At 35.3% G+C, this 15,305-nt stretch overlaps 1 protein-coding gene across 2 annotated transcripts in view; it reads right to left on the bottom strand.

The window, feature by feature from the left end:
- Window positions 1–15,305, bottom strand: part of LOC111048437 (clustered mitochondria protein homolog) — a 77,674-nt gene that overhangs the window by 19,863 nt on the left and 42,506 nt on the right. For both annotated transcript variants that reach the window (XM_039436518.1, XM_039436519.1), the window contains exons 11-16: window positions 12,867–13,153; window positions 11,319–11,451; window positions 7,738–7,890; window positions 4,801–4,977; window positions 2,952–3,257; window positions 765–979 (exon numbers count right to left, since the gene is read on the bottom strand). In XM_039436518.1, coding sequence (XP_039292452.1) covers window positions 765–979; window positions 2,952–3,257; window positions 4,801–4,977; window positions 7,738–7,890; window positions 11,319–11,451; window positions 12,867–13,153 — 1,271 coding nt within the window. The remainder of the gene's footprint in view (window positions 1–764; window positions 980–2,951; window positions 3,258–4,800; window positions 4,978–7,737; window positions 7,891–11,318; window positions 11,452–12,866; window positions 13,154–15,305) is intronic.

Raw genomic sequence — 15,305 nt, 5'->3', positions numbered from 1 at the left:
ACTTTTTTGGACTCAAGGGGACCTTGAAACGTATAGAAATTTAGAAATTGGGTTACCTTATTCTTTTTCGGAAAGCAATACTTTTCTTACCTACGGTTATAGGGCAAGGAAAGTAATATAGTATATTTCGCACCTAGGGTCGAGAAAATGAGACTTTTCCGGCCCGAAATCGGTTTTCAAGTCCGAGGCCGTAGGCCGAGGACTAGAAAAGATTGAGATCCGGAAAAACATTTTTGCCCGTGGTGCGAACGCTATTTTTCGCCACATAGAAAAATAAACAATTACGAGAATATGAGAATAAGTATTGTTTATTAAGCACTTCCGAAAGCAAAAGTGGAAGGTCATAGCTCTAGCAAATCTGAGGTAATCTGAATATCAGGAAATTGTCCAAGTATTTTTATTTTTTATTCTGATTTGTCTAAATAACCTAAAAGATTATGTTCAATTATGTGGGAGGTTGAGTTTATTCTTTTTTATTCTTTCAAATGACCATAAGATGATATTATTATAAATGTTTTAATTATTGAATAATAAACTCAAATAATGAAAAGTTTTTTATCAGCTGTTTTAGCACACTTGAAATTTAGCGGCCGGAAAGTGTACTCTGTTCTGACGTCAAACGAGAGTCGTCTGCAAACAATGCCTTTCAGATTTACGTAGGGACTGGAAAACAGCTGCTTTCTGTGCAGTGTGGCGAAAAACTTATTATTATTTTACCTATTTACGGTGAAATAATACAGTTAAAAATTGTGGAGTATAGTTACCTGAGCAGCGATATCTTCTGCAGCGAGTACATCTCAACAGTGGCGTCTATAGAGTCGGTGGTGAGGTCCCAGTCATAGTAGGCCTTCAGCTCCGATTTGAGCTGGCTGAAGAGCGACTTGGGTGTGAGGCTCATCCATTCTGTGCTGTCTGCAGCCGACAGAGGATTCATGCGGCCTTTGCGCTTGTTACGGCGTTTCGAGGTCTTGCTTTGCGGCTAAACACAAACAGATCATCATACATTAGCGTATCAATACATGGTTACAAGAAATAATAATATGATAGTACAATCAATAGAGAAAGACTATATTTTTTGGCGTCCGGTCACCAGTATTGGTTAAACTGTCGGTCCCGGCTGAAGTATGACAGTCGTAAGGCCCATTGACGGCTTAAATGATATATTCAGGCGGTGGGACCTTCCCGCAAGGGACTCCCCACCAACAAAAGCCATACGAATTTACTTTTTTTACCAGTATTGGTGTCCCAGCTGGCCTTATACTCTACACACGGCCAATAATGGTTGATTTCTGGTATACCAATTGCGACCCAGCCTGGTGGCCTAATGTAATATGGGCTTAAAACTCACACAAATTTAATTAATTGCATTAAAAAATTCAAACTTCAGTAATCGAGTATGGACGACGTGAGACTCATTCAATCTGTATATTTTCACTTTTTGTGTAGTTGAGAAGTTGATATTGTGGTAATTATTCATATTGAATGAAAAAGACTGAGAAATTGTCAAAAACCACTTATTTATTGATAATTAGAAAGACCGGTTTCGGTTATTACACCATTGTGAATCTCAGATTCTGCTCTTGTATTTAGTTTTAGTTTATCCGAGATTGACAATGGTGTAATAACCGAAACCGGTCTTTCTAATTATCAATAAATAAGTGGTTTTTGACAATTTCTCAGTCTTTTTCATTCAATCTGTATATTCTTATTTTGGAAGTGTATTTTCTGTATAGCAAATAAAGTATTGTTATTTGTATTAAACCATTTTAACGGGGCTACTTGAATATTGAATAATCATAGAAAATTAAAATTTAAATTAAAATCATTACTAAGAGGATACTAGTGATCTTGGTTTGATTTTTCAAAATATAACTGTAAACCCCCATGCTTATATTCTTATCCCACACCATATTCGATAACCTTATCCCGAAATTAAAATCTAGCACCACTCTCACACACTTAACCTCATTTCATAGCTTTCACTATGATCCCTGTAAATAGACACCATCTTTACCATTATTATATTATTATCCGTAAATAGGTAAGTCAAATTGCATATGACGATTCCCTAGTAAATCGACTGTGGTGACGGGAAGCTAGATTAAACAAAACATATTCCAAGAAAAATACTTCTGGCAATAAATTATTTTTTCCTACAGATACCTTGAAAAGTGACCATTTCTGCACTGATTGCAGGCCGCAAAGAATCACTTTTCCGCTCTAGTGCGCAAAGTATTACTTTGCGTACTCCACATTTGCAGCATGACAACGCAAAATAGTTAATAGGTTATATGGAGCACCAGTGCAGGAAAATTAAAATTAAGTTGGTAACACTGACTGTGGTATAGTGAGGTCCACGTTATAATGGCAGTGGAGAACAGCGTTGCCTATTTATTATGTGCCTTGATTATAGTCATTTCAAGGCTTACATAAGATAAACCCCCTTCAAGCAGTCAGATAAATTTTCAATTGAATTACTAATCATTATAATTTAACTATTATTATCCAATTTTAAATAAATTGAGGTTTTTATTAATAATAAAATGACACAGAAAAACATTTGATGGATTTCAGGGAATTTCACCCATAATTACCCACTTTTCATAGTCAATGGTAACTGTAGGAAAAATTTAATGTGAAATACGTGCGCAAAGCTCGTTTGCTGCACTCAAGAAACCATTATTCCGTTTCTTTCGGTGCAGCAAACTGTCACTTTGCGCACTAGTTGCACAAATAACTATTTTGACTTTGAACAATGGAGTGTTAGTCATTTGAAAAACGTCAGTTTTCTATGGAAGATTCTGAAAATGTTTTGTTCTCGCCGCTTTCATAAATTGATTGAGGTTCGTCTCAAACGCTGTTCTCCTATCTTTCTCCACTGCCATTAAAACATGGAACTCGCTATAGCTGGTCAACAGATGACCTTGACCTATAAATTAATAAACTCTCACCTCATCAGCAGTCTGCTGAGGATGCGGCATCTGACAGGTGCTGAGGAAACAGTTCAAGAAGTGACTGATGGCGGCTGAGAGACTCATGAGCTCAGTGGACTGCATGTAGCTGGTGAAGATATGCTTGGCAGCCCGTGTCAACAACTCGGCAACAGCTATACTCAACAGATACTCCAGCTGCTTCATCTTGGCCAACATGTCGGCAATCTTGCCCAGGTAGCGCATGTTGATGCCTCGTGTGTGCATACCCTCCGACAACGTGAGACCGTCCATTGGAGCTGACGAGTGGTCCAAGCATTCGCGGATCTACAAAACAAATGAATTCATTGTCAAAAACATGAAATATTTATGTCATAGCAGCCAGAGTTCAACCGATATAACGTGGAACTCGTGGAATCATATTTGTTTGTGAAGAAAAGGCTGCTGCATTTTCAAGCTTAATCTCGTCACTGAACTCTCTATTGTTAAGCTGCGTACACATACACGCGCTTCCAACACGCTCCACCCTCGTACCGCCCTCGTTCCTCCATCGAACCACAGTCGCTCCGCCCCCGCACCCATCATGAACGTTACGGAAGATGTTAGATCTTCTCGCGTTCCCCGGTTGAACCACTCTTGCTCCCCGGTCGATCATCAATCGCTCTGCTGGAGTGACGTTCGGTTGTGGAGCAGAGCGAAAGTCTGTACGCACCTTAACAATTACAGTATATGTTCTGCTAAAGGATTGAATTTATTTATTTCTGTCAATTACTATTTGTAATAAAAGGCTGCAGCAATATCTCGTCACTGAACCATCTATATTATTCTCTATATTGTTCCAATCATAGTATATGTTCTGACAAGGGATTAGATTTCTATATCTGTGCAGATTACAATTTTACTGGCTTAACTACTTAATAATAATAATAATAATTTACAATAGAGCAACGTTTTCAATGAATATACCAGTAGTTCTGTGAACAGTAAACCTCACGCAGTTATAAACCACAGTCTCCTCTAATACTGTTCATCAGAGTAAACTATGTCCTGTTCTGTCAAGTCGGCGAGATATTGGTGTGTAAGAACTAGTTTGGCTTGAAAATGTGCAATACCAGCACGAAACGGACGTCGCCACATCAAAGAATGTGAGTGTTTTTTCACTTTAAAGTTTTACAAAATTTAATAGTAATAATAATAGTGAAAACAAGATGGATAACCAACAACAAAAAACCAATGGTTGTCTGGGTTGATGTACCGACAATGCTAATAATTTGTTGTAAACAACATACTATGCTACTATAATTAAAAGCTTACCGAGTTGAAAGCAGAGAAAAGTCGGGAGAAAATACTATGCTATTCCGAGTTATCAATTGCATGCCTCATTGAATGCAATTAATAGTCCACACGACAGCTGATTTTTTACCAAGTTAAGAGATATTCATTGCATGCAATTTATAATCCACTCGACAGCTGGTTTATGATGAATAATTCTATAGTCTGATTTTTACTCTAATATTGGTGTATGAAGGAGACTCCTTTTCCTTTTATATTATCCTTGAAATGCAAAATTTCCAAAAACCTTGTATATACGTCGACGCGCAATTTAAAAAGGAACATACCAGTTATATTTCATGAAAATCTATTACCGCATTTCGCCGTAAATGCACAACATATAAACATAAAGAGAAATGCAAAACCGTCGACTTGAATCTTAGACCTCAGTTCGCTCGGTCAACAAAGTGCAGGGTTATTAAAATAAGTCAGAACCATATAAACTGTATAATCAGAAGAATTATTCAACTATTTCAATGGTTCTCATTTCCGCCATGTGTGAACACTGCCATAACCACCATAGCTATTCATTACTCACAAAAGTGGGAATCTGCGTGGTGACAAGGAAGTCGGCGGCATCCTTGACCAGCTGGCGTTGCTTGTTGATGTTGGGGCAGTCTGTGGGCGGGGCATGCCTCACGCCCGGGCTGAACACGTCCGGGTTGAAGCGCACGTCAAACTCTGTGTCCTTCAGCGAGCCCACAGCTGATGCCGCCTGAAATTAAATATATCAAATTAATAAAGTTTTATAGTCAGCCAACCAAGAAATCACAGGAATTAAGTCAACACATTTGAAAAATAGGTATAAACACAATCCATCTATAATATAATAAAGGAAAGAACTGGCTTATACACTAAGGGAATATGAAATTCACGAATGCACGTCGTCACGTCTCAACTACTCAACTGATTAACCTGTAATTTTGCATATAGATTTTTAATTTAATGGGGATGGTTATAGGCCTATTTTCAATTCTTCAAGATTTCAGTCTGTCAAGTTTTCAATTAGACCCTTGGGGGGGGCATGGGTTACCTGCTAGTTAAATTAATACAGTTCTATTGTCAGCCAATCAAGAAACTTATCTTGACGTGCCACATACTGCAGGAGCGCGGCGCACTCGTTACAGTTCCGTACAACGAACAAAAAGAGAAAGAAAGCTAATGACTAAGACTAATGACTAAGTCAAAAAATTCATATTTTCTCCCATGACCAAACGCTTGGAAATAACTATGTTACAGCACAGCCTCTGAGGCTGACAAGTCTCTTCTTCAGAAGTAAAAAGCATTTAATATTTTTCAAGCAAAAAGTAAATTAATTTTTTTTTGTGCAGTTGAGAAGTTGATATTGTGGTTATTATTCATATTGAATGAAAAAGATTGACAATTTCTTAGTCTTTTTCATTCAAATATTTACTAAGAAACAAATGCCATATCTATAAAAGAGTTAAGCTGGATTCCCATACATGAGTATCAGTAAATTTGTCCGGTACTGTGAGAATATTACATTATAATATTGATAATACTATAAGTTCTAATTGGACTATTCTCACACAGTCCGGCGGCCGAGGGTGTATGAACAGTCAGTCCCATTAGAACAATATTAAGAAAAAGAGAATTAGACAGGAGAAGAATAGGAATAAGGCCGGGTTTCACCAGGAGCTAAACGAGGTTAGAGGAAGCGTAAACTACAGTTAGCCCTTGCATCACAAAATCGGATTTCACCCCATGCCGTTATAGTATATTTCGCACCTAGGGCCGAAAATGAGACTTTTCTGGCTCGAAATCGGTTTTCAAGTCCGAGGCCGTAGACAAGAAAAGATTGAGAGCCGGAAAACATTTTTGCCCATAGTGAGAACGTTATTTTCCGCCACACAGAAAAATAAACAATATATATATATATGAGAATAATTGTCTATTATAAGCACTTCCGAAAGCAAAAGTGGAAGGTCATAGCTCTAGCAAATCTGAGGTAATCTGAATATCAAGAAATTATCCAAGTATTATTTTTTATTCTGATTTGTCTAAATAACCTAAAAGATTATGTTCAATTATGTAAGAGGTTGAGTTTATACTTTTTATTCTTCCAAATGACAATAAGATGATATTATTATAAATGTTTTAATTATTGAATGATAAACACAAATAATGAAAAGTTTTTGATCAGCTGTTTTAGCACACTTGAAATTTGGCCAATCTGAATGTCAACGGAAGTTTATTTATTTATTTATTTATTCGTGGATACAATATTACAAATCATATAAAATAATATGATTGGGTAGGAACAACAGGCTTAGGTTAGAAGTTCTATCCTACTCTGAAAATCGAATTATTTGAATAGTTTATAATATATATCTTATCTGTATTTTATTCATCCAAATAAAATGATAGTATATTATTACAGAATACTTTATTGAATTCTAGAAGCATAAAATGATTCCGTTTATCCACCATGTTCCGTGATAAACGCTGTACTAAGAGGTTTCAGGTTAGATTGTATTATACTCTGAAAATCGAATTTGAATAGTTTATAATATATATATATATATATATATATCTTATCTGTATTTTATTCATCCAAATAAAATGATAGTATCTTATTGCAAAAACTTTATTCAATTCTAGAAGCATAAACTGATTCCGTTTCATAAACCATATTGTAAACACGTTCACATCAAATCAGAATCAGCTGACTTCAAGGTTATTTTACAGCCCTAGGGCCGTAAAACTTTTACCGGCCTGGTCAGAAAACAATCATTTTCGGCCTCCATATGACGCACGAAAACCAGCTCATTACATCCAAGTGGGGCGAAAAAACTATTTTTGACTAACCCGTCAATAAAAGAAATAATAGGAAGACAGGAGAAGAATGAGGAAACAGAAGAAAAAGAGGAATCAGAAGTAGCGAAAGCCTATAAATACCGGAAGGATTGACCGATAAAGTAAGTTTATACTGTACTCTCATTTTTTTCTGAAGATGATGTCCACATGAGTATCAGGCTTATGCGTGAATAATGAACTGATAATAATAAGACATGAATGGACCTACAGCTTTAGGTGGGTTCCAAACCACCGGGAAGCCATTTTTCAACTCATAAATTATATTTGGAGGAGTTCGGCTCTTAAGGTGGTCACTCTTACAACGGGAGTAACAGGCGCACGATCTCGGCTTATCTCAGGGCCAAGCCGCACGAAGCGTTTTTCAGTCATTTCCTGATTCGAGTTGACAGGGCAGAAGCTCTCCGATCGGCTGATCATCAGAACGCCAACCCAATCAGTCAATCGGAGATCTTCATGCCCTGCCATCTCGTCTGAAAACGCCCGAAAAAACGATTCGTGTGGCATGGCCCTTCCCTTATCGATAGCTTATCAGCGCGACCACAAAGCCAAACGCTTCCTAATAAATAAATTAAATCAATTCGTGTAAACAAACATTTTTTGACAATCCAATAAATAAATTACATTTGTACAAACATACCTTTCTGACAATCTCCTTGGTGCTCTCTTCTAGCTCCTGCTTTTCGCCGCTAGTGATCGAGTCAGTTATGCTTTCCACTATCTTCTTCGCCTCATCCGCCTCCATTGGGTTCTCTTCGGCCACCTTTTCAACTTCTTCTTTCGACGAGCTCGCCTGAAATGCATAAATTATTCATAATTATCAATTTAATAATTCAAGATACACATTTATTCATTAGAATGATTGGGGGAGGACTAACAGGCACAGCCCAAAACTGTCAGTCAACCGAATTATTGACAAAAAATGAAGGATAGATTGACGATAAATAATATGTATAATGACGATAAATGATAAAAGACGTATTAAGAAAAATACTCCTACTTAGAATAAGACTGAATAAGAATACTACTTCAAATCAACTTATATGCATAGTTGCATATGAAGTATAAGTAGCATATTATGGAAATGAATAGTTTGAAGAAACGAGGTAATATCCACACGCACAACACTAGAAGTAGAGAGCATCTGGATATCCCCTATCAAAGGCTATCTATGTCAATGAATGTATATCTCACTTTAGGGCTTAGACTTTATAATCACCTGCCAGTGGAAATAGAAAATCATGTAAATGCGAATAAGTTTAAGAAAGAGTTATAATATGACTAGCTAGTTCTAAGGCCATATTATTGCTCAAGTGAATTTACCAACAATTGAACATATTGGATCCTATTTATGTATTAATTTACTGTATGTTTTTTGTTTACTTTATGTCTTATGACTACTCTGTGATGTGTATTGACGTTGCTTATAACTTGATTGTTCCATGGCAATAAAATGTTATTTATTTATGCCATTCAGGAATTTTTGTATAATATAAAAGGAACCTGACAACATGATATCATCAAAAAAGGGGAAAATGTATCTCTTCTAGACCATTATAAAAGTAACAGCTGACACTCAACTCAATTAAATGAATTTAATTCTTCTCTAGTTAGTCATATTTTAACTTGAAGAAAGGATTATTCAAATGCTAACAAATTAAAACCGGCAATTCCACAGGATTTTAAATGAAATAAATCAGCCCATAGACGTGGAATATTATTGCACAATATAGCAACTACTTATAACATCAGGTCACACAACTGTATTTAATTATTTCATAATTCAGAATTACACAACTTTCAGAAGAGTACTACAGGCTTACGCCCAAAACGGTTCCAATTCTAATCCATACAACAGTAATTTATTGAACATACATCATTCATACAATTCTTCCAAAGCGTTACATTGGATCACATTGGATGCACATTATTTGCAAGTCCACATGATATTACACATGACAAAGCGCGCAGATGAGAAACAAAACTTAGAAAGAGCCATAGAAGCACTCACACTGAATGCGTGCACTTGCTGGTGGCGTTCAGTGTGAGCAGCTACAAGCTATAGTAATGTCCACGTTATAATGGCAGTGTTTGATTAGCAATGGTATTGCTATCCTTGTCTATCATTCAACAAAGCGGATAGCGCTATCTCTTTCTCGCTTTGCTCTGTTGCCAGATCGTCTTTCAACAATGTAGAATTGATAATTCATCAATAGAATATTTCATCTTAATTACGAAAATTATTGAAAAACATAATTTCTTGCTTAATAAAATACAATTGATTATTTTAAACGAGAAAGAACCGTTATTACATCAATAAAACTGTATCAGTTAGACTACATAGAAGGAATTGACAAGACAGAGGATCGGCAACGTTGTTCTGCTATCTTACTCCACTGCCATTATAACGTGGGGACAACACTACAGAAAATTAATGGTCCATTAGAATCAATAAGTGCCATTTTAAACTATAGAGAGGTCCAAGTTATGATGGCAGTGTTTGATTAGCAATGATATTGCTATCCTTGTCTAACGTCAACCTCACTCAAGTCCCAGCGTGCTTCTATGACTCTTTCCAGATTTCGTTTCTCATCTGCGCGCTCAGTGCACTTGCCCATACGTGCATCCAAATTCATCATAACCTAATTCTAAAAATATTGTGTACCATTTCATAAAGTGCTCACCTTATTGTCAATGGCCTTGACCTTGGAAGCCGACTCTTTGTCTGGTGCCCCATCCACTGCTGCACCACCCTTCTGCTTCTTGGCACCCAGCTGTTGCAAGTGATAGGCCGCAAACTTTATGAACATCATGTATCTGCAAACAATCAATCATACTAATTATAGACCTACATGGTACAATAACATATTCTTATTGTGTGTGGATAATGAAAAGTGCGTTGATGAATTGATGAGATGATCAAACTTCTATGCCATCGTCGAAATGGATAGATTTAATTATTTTGTTATCGGACCATTCAGTTATCAGCAACGTCAATAAAATATTCATAAAACTTAATTTATGATAAGGAATGTGTGAAAAACTCCTCCAAAGAATAGAACGGTTTTGCACGCAGAAGATCAAATAGTGATTTTCCGAACAAAGAGACTGGATAATATTTTATTGACTCTGGCAGCCTATTGTAGACCTTTGTTCCCAAGACGTAATGGGACTTCTGTACTTTGGTTAATCGTGTACGTTGGGTATCAAGTTGTTGTCTTTGGCGGGTGTTATATGAATGAATCATACCTCTTGTGATCATTTCACTCTTATTTTCATGTATATATTGGGCAAAAACATAAATATATTGGTTGTAAACCGTTAATATTCGGTTTTCGTGCGTCGTTATTTCGGGATTCGAGCCCGCGAGCCTGGCGATTCTAGCAGACCGAAGAAATGATTAGAAATATTGAGGGCTAATTTCAGGGATAGAAATAAATCGAATTTAACCATAATATATACTGATTTTGAAAGTTTTAATAATTTCTTTATTTTATTCATTCATTCAATAGTATATCATTCAATACCTTGTGCTATTCCACTCCCAAATTTAGATATGGTTACACATAGTACGAAATAGGTCAAGTTATTTTATTTCAAGAAGTTTTGTGTTTTTTTTTCAAGTAAAAAATGTTTTGAAGTAAAAAGAAAGAGTACTACTATATTAGTTTTATTTGTATTGGAACTGGAAATAAATTTATAAATTTGATTAGAAGCCTTTATTAAGGGCGGAATTAAATACTTCTGCGGCCTATTGCATAAAAAAATAATTTAATAATATTAGTAGTCAACTGGAAATTACAAAAATATTAGCTTGTATTTTCTTATGCATCAAGGCCCTGGCCATCTCTTCTACACAGCCAAAAATATGAAAGGTATTCAAGAAAGGAAATGGATATTTAAGTAAATGGAAATTATATTTGGGTGGCTCGTTGGAGTAAGTGATAACGCGCTGGTCTAATAATCAAGAGAACCCGACAACCCTAACCTCGAACGGGGCAAAACGTTTTTGACCGCAGCTCATTCACATAGATACGGCCACCCCGTCTTTCCGAGGAGACGATAAGCCGTCGGTCCCGATTACCTAAAACGTAGTTGTCATCTATCATCATCATCATCATCATCATCATCAATCCTCTCACTGCACTTGCCCATACGTGCATCCAAATTCATCATAACCTAATTCTAAAAATATTGTGTACCATTTCATAAAGTGCTCACCTTATTGTCAATGGCCTTGACCTTGGAAGCCGACTCTTTGTCTGGTGCCCCATCCACTGCTGCACCACCCTTCTGCTTCTTGGCACCCAGCTGTTGCAAGTGATAGGCCGCAAACTTTATGAACATCATGTATCTGCAAACAATCAATCATACTAATTATAGACCTACATGGTACAATAACATATTCCTATTGTGTGTGGATAATGAAAAGTGCGTTGATGAATTGATGAGATGATCAAACTTCTATGCCATCGTCGGAATAGATAGATTTAATTCTTTTGTTATCGGACCATTCAGTTATCAGCAACGTCAATAAAATATTCATAAAACTTAATTTATGATAAGGAATGTGTGAAAAACTCCTCCAAAGAATAGAACGGTTTTGCACGCAGAAGATCAAATAGTGATTTTCCGAACAAAGAGACTGGATAATATTTTATTGACTCTGGCAACCTATTGTAGACCTTTGTTCCCAAGACGTAATGGGACTTCTGTACTTTGGTTAATCGTGTACGTTGGGTATCAAGTTGTTGTCTTTGGCGGGTGTTATATGAATGAATCATACCTCTTGTGATCATTTCACTCTTATTTTCATGTATATATTGGGCAAAAACATAAATATATTGGTTGTAAACCGTTAATATTCGGTTTTCGTGCGTCGTTATTTCGGGATTCGAGCCCGCGAGCCTGGCGATTCTAGCAGACCGAAGAAATGATTAGAAATATTGAGGGCTAATTTCAGGGATAGAAATAAATCGAATTTAACCATAATATATACTGATTTTGAAAGTTTTAATAATTTCTTTATTTTATTCATTCATTCAATAGTATATCATTCAATACCTTGTGCTATTCCACTCCCAAATTTAGATATGGTTACACATAGTACGAAATAGGTCAAGTTATTTTATTTCAAGAAGTTTTGTGTTTTTTTTTCAAGTAAAAAATGTTTTGAAGTAAAAAGAAAGAGTACTACTATATTAGTTTTATTTGTATTGGAACTGGAAATAAATTTATAAATTTGATTAGAAGCCTTTATTAAGGGCGGAATTAAATACTTCTGCGGCCTATTGCATAAAAAAATAATTTAATAATATTAGTAGTCAACTGGAAATTACAAAAATATTAGCTTGTATTTTCTTATGCATCAAGGCCCTGGCCATCTCTTCTACACAGCCAAAAATATGAAAGGTATTCAAGAAAGGAAATGGATATTTAAGTAAATGGAAATTATATTTGGGTGGCTCGTTGGAGTAAGTGATAACGCGCTGGTCTAATAATCAAGAGAACCCGACAACCCTAACCTCGAACGGGGCAAAACGTTTTTGACCGCAGCTCATTCACATAGATACGGCCACCCCGTCTTTCCGAGGAGACGATAAGCCGTCGGTCCCGATTACCTAAAACGTAGTTGTCATCTATCATCATCATCATCATCATCATCATCAATCCTCTCACTCATTACCCACGTACAAGCCTACCTAAGAGCTTATGTGGGCATCACCCTCAGTATTATTATTTATTTATATAGTTAAAAAAATCACTGACCTAGACTCGACAAACGAATCAATCAACTCCTGCCTGAGACAGCACAACTTGTGCTTGTGTTCAATGGGGAATCCGAGCGCCTGCACTTCCCTGCTCAGCTCTTCGCCCTCCAGTTTCAGAAAGTTGACATCGGGCGGAAACGTACGAAGCAGGTCCAAAATGTAGTGCCGGCCATCGTTGCCAATTATGCCCTTGCACTCCACACTCGAGCACAGCTCAATCTCTTCGTCCTTGTCGTTGAGCACTTTGTGCGGAAGGATTTTCAACTGTTGGGCGGCTTTGCTTAGCTGAAAACAATACCGAAAAAGGTAAAAATTCAGTCGAAAATAAATGGTAAAATTCCAAGTTTAGTCATCCACTAATTAAATACAAAATAATCCAAAAAGCAACTGGTACAATACAATCACATTGCTTTCCACACCGTTAAAAGTTTTCATACCGTGTTAAACAATATAAAAGTTGAAGAAAACCATCTGCCCAAAACTGCTCCCCACAAGAAATAGAAATCAGTCACTTGAAGTTTCGGTTAAATTAACTGGTTCAATTTTACAGTAAAAAACTAATATTTGAATTTAGCATGATTAAAATATGATAGTTGAGAGAGAATTGTCTTCCCAATTTACGTTATTATTACTATAGCTACATCAAATCATTATTCAGTAATATCTAGATTTGTATACATAGTAATAGCGCAGAGAAAGCATAATATTACATGTATAACCCAAACTAACTTTTGGAAAGCTAAGGCCCGGTTTCACAAAAGCCGGTTAAATTTCAATTGTGATTAATTTCACGAGAGCCAATCAGAGATTGCTTTTTCGACAAAAATGATTTTCTGATTGGTTCACCATTAAAATTTAACCGGCCTTTGTGCAACCGGCACTATATCGCAGCCATTCACCGAGTAGGGTACAATGATTTCACTCCTATTGCATACAACATTTCTCCCCATCACACCATTTTATTATTTACTCCGCAAGTAGCATTTTATTCTATAGTGAGGTCCACGTTATAATGATGGAGAACAGCGTTACCGATTCTTTGACTCCTGTAGAGTAATAATGGCCCATATGAATAAAGTTGAACATTTGCTCATACTTCTAAAATATAGAGCATTTGCTTCATTTTCTATGAATAAACGTGAGCAAAACCTTTTGCTCATGCTCATCAAAAAAATAGTTTGAGCATTTGCTCAAAAGTAAAAGCTTTTGCTCAAAATTGTATGAATAAGCTAGAGCATTTGCTCAACTTTTGAAGCAAATGCTTCAAAAAATGTGAGTCTAGTCTAGAGCAGCTTAGTAAAATGGCTCAACTAATTCGTATGAGGAAGAGGAAACTATACCAGATACTATCACAACCAATAGTGTAGAACTATAAAACTCTTTTTAGATTCACTCATGATATATATCACCATTATTCCTACAAAAGAATAAATACAAAAGCTACCTGTTATAAAGATAGCCATCACAAAATAGAAAATAGGCATTTAAGAATATGAGAGTGTAGACGATTATAAGAAGGCTATTGATATTATAAGAATATGCTGAAATTATTATAGAGATGACATTTTTTCACGCTATTATTTCAAAATTCTAAACTCAACTAACCTAAAACTGTATTCATAAAAAAATAGAAAACAGAGCAGACGACGCAAACACAAGCGGTGCCCCCTGTTTGCATATTTAGCACTTCCGTGAGCTATAAATACAAAAAGAAAAATTTTAAGAACCATACAGCTAAATCTTTTCCTATTCTAAATTTAATAGTATTTCCTATAATATTAATTTTTTGAATATAAATCCCTTAGAAAACACATTCACCTTTAAATTTGCAATTTAAAATCATATTTGAATATAAGGTTTAGAAAAAACCGAGATTCCAGAGAAATAAAGGAGGAACAAAATTATTCTAATAAAAATTATTTTAGATATATTTAATTTAATTAAAAAGAGATTAATATCATAATTGAGTTATGGGCCCAATAGCTTTAATTTAGCTTATCTTTTTATAAAATTTTGTAATAGCATAAAGAATTTTGATTTCTTAGGTTTTAGTTCATTCTAATTTTTATAAAATTAAAGAGTACCTTTTTTTTGACCCTATTAGATTAAAAATTGATTTTTATATAATTATATATATATTTTTTTTTATTTATAGTGTTTATCTAAATATGAATTTTATGATTTTTTTAGTTTTATTAGCTTTAGTCTTGGTATAGATAAATATTCTTATTTTTTGATATTTCTAACTTTTTGACTTTTTATTTTAAGTTTGTTTAGTTTATTGAATTTAAAAGTTATATTTTTCTTATTTAAAGTTTATTATATTAATTATAGTTTTATTTTTGTTTTTATGTTTTTTAAGATTAAGATTTTTTAATTTTTATTTTTATTTTGAATGTAGTTTTCCTGTATTTTTAGTAATTTATGGTGGGGTTAT

The sequence above is a fragment of the Nilaparvata lugens genome, chromosome 10 (genome assembly GCF_014356525.2).
Source record: "Nilaparvata lugens isolate BPH chromosome 10, ASM1435652v1, whole genome shotgun sequence".
Taxonomy (NCBI): domain Eukaryota; kingdom Metazoa; phylum Arthropoda; class Insecta; order Hemiptera; family Delphacidae; genus Nilaparvata; species Nilaparvata lugens.
Note: the sequence above shows the minus strand (reverse complement) of the source record. Positions and strands in the feature narration are given on the sequence as shown.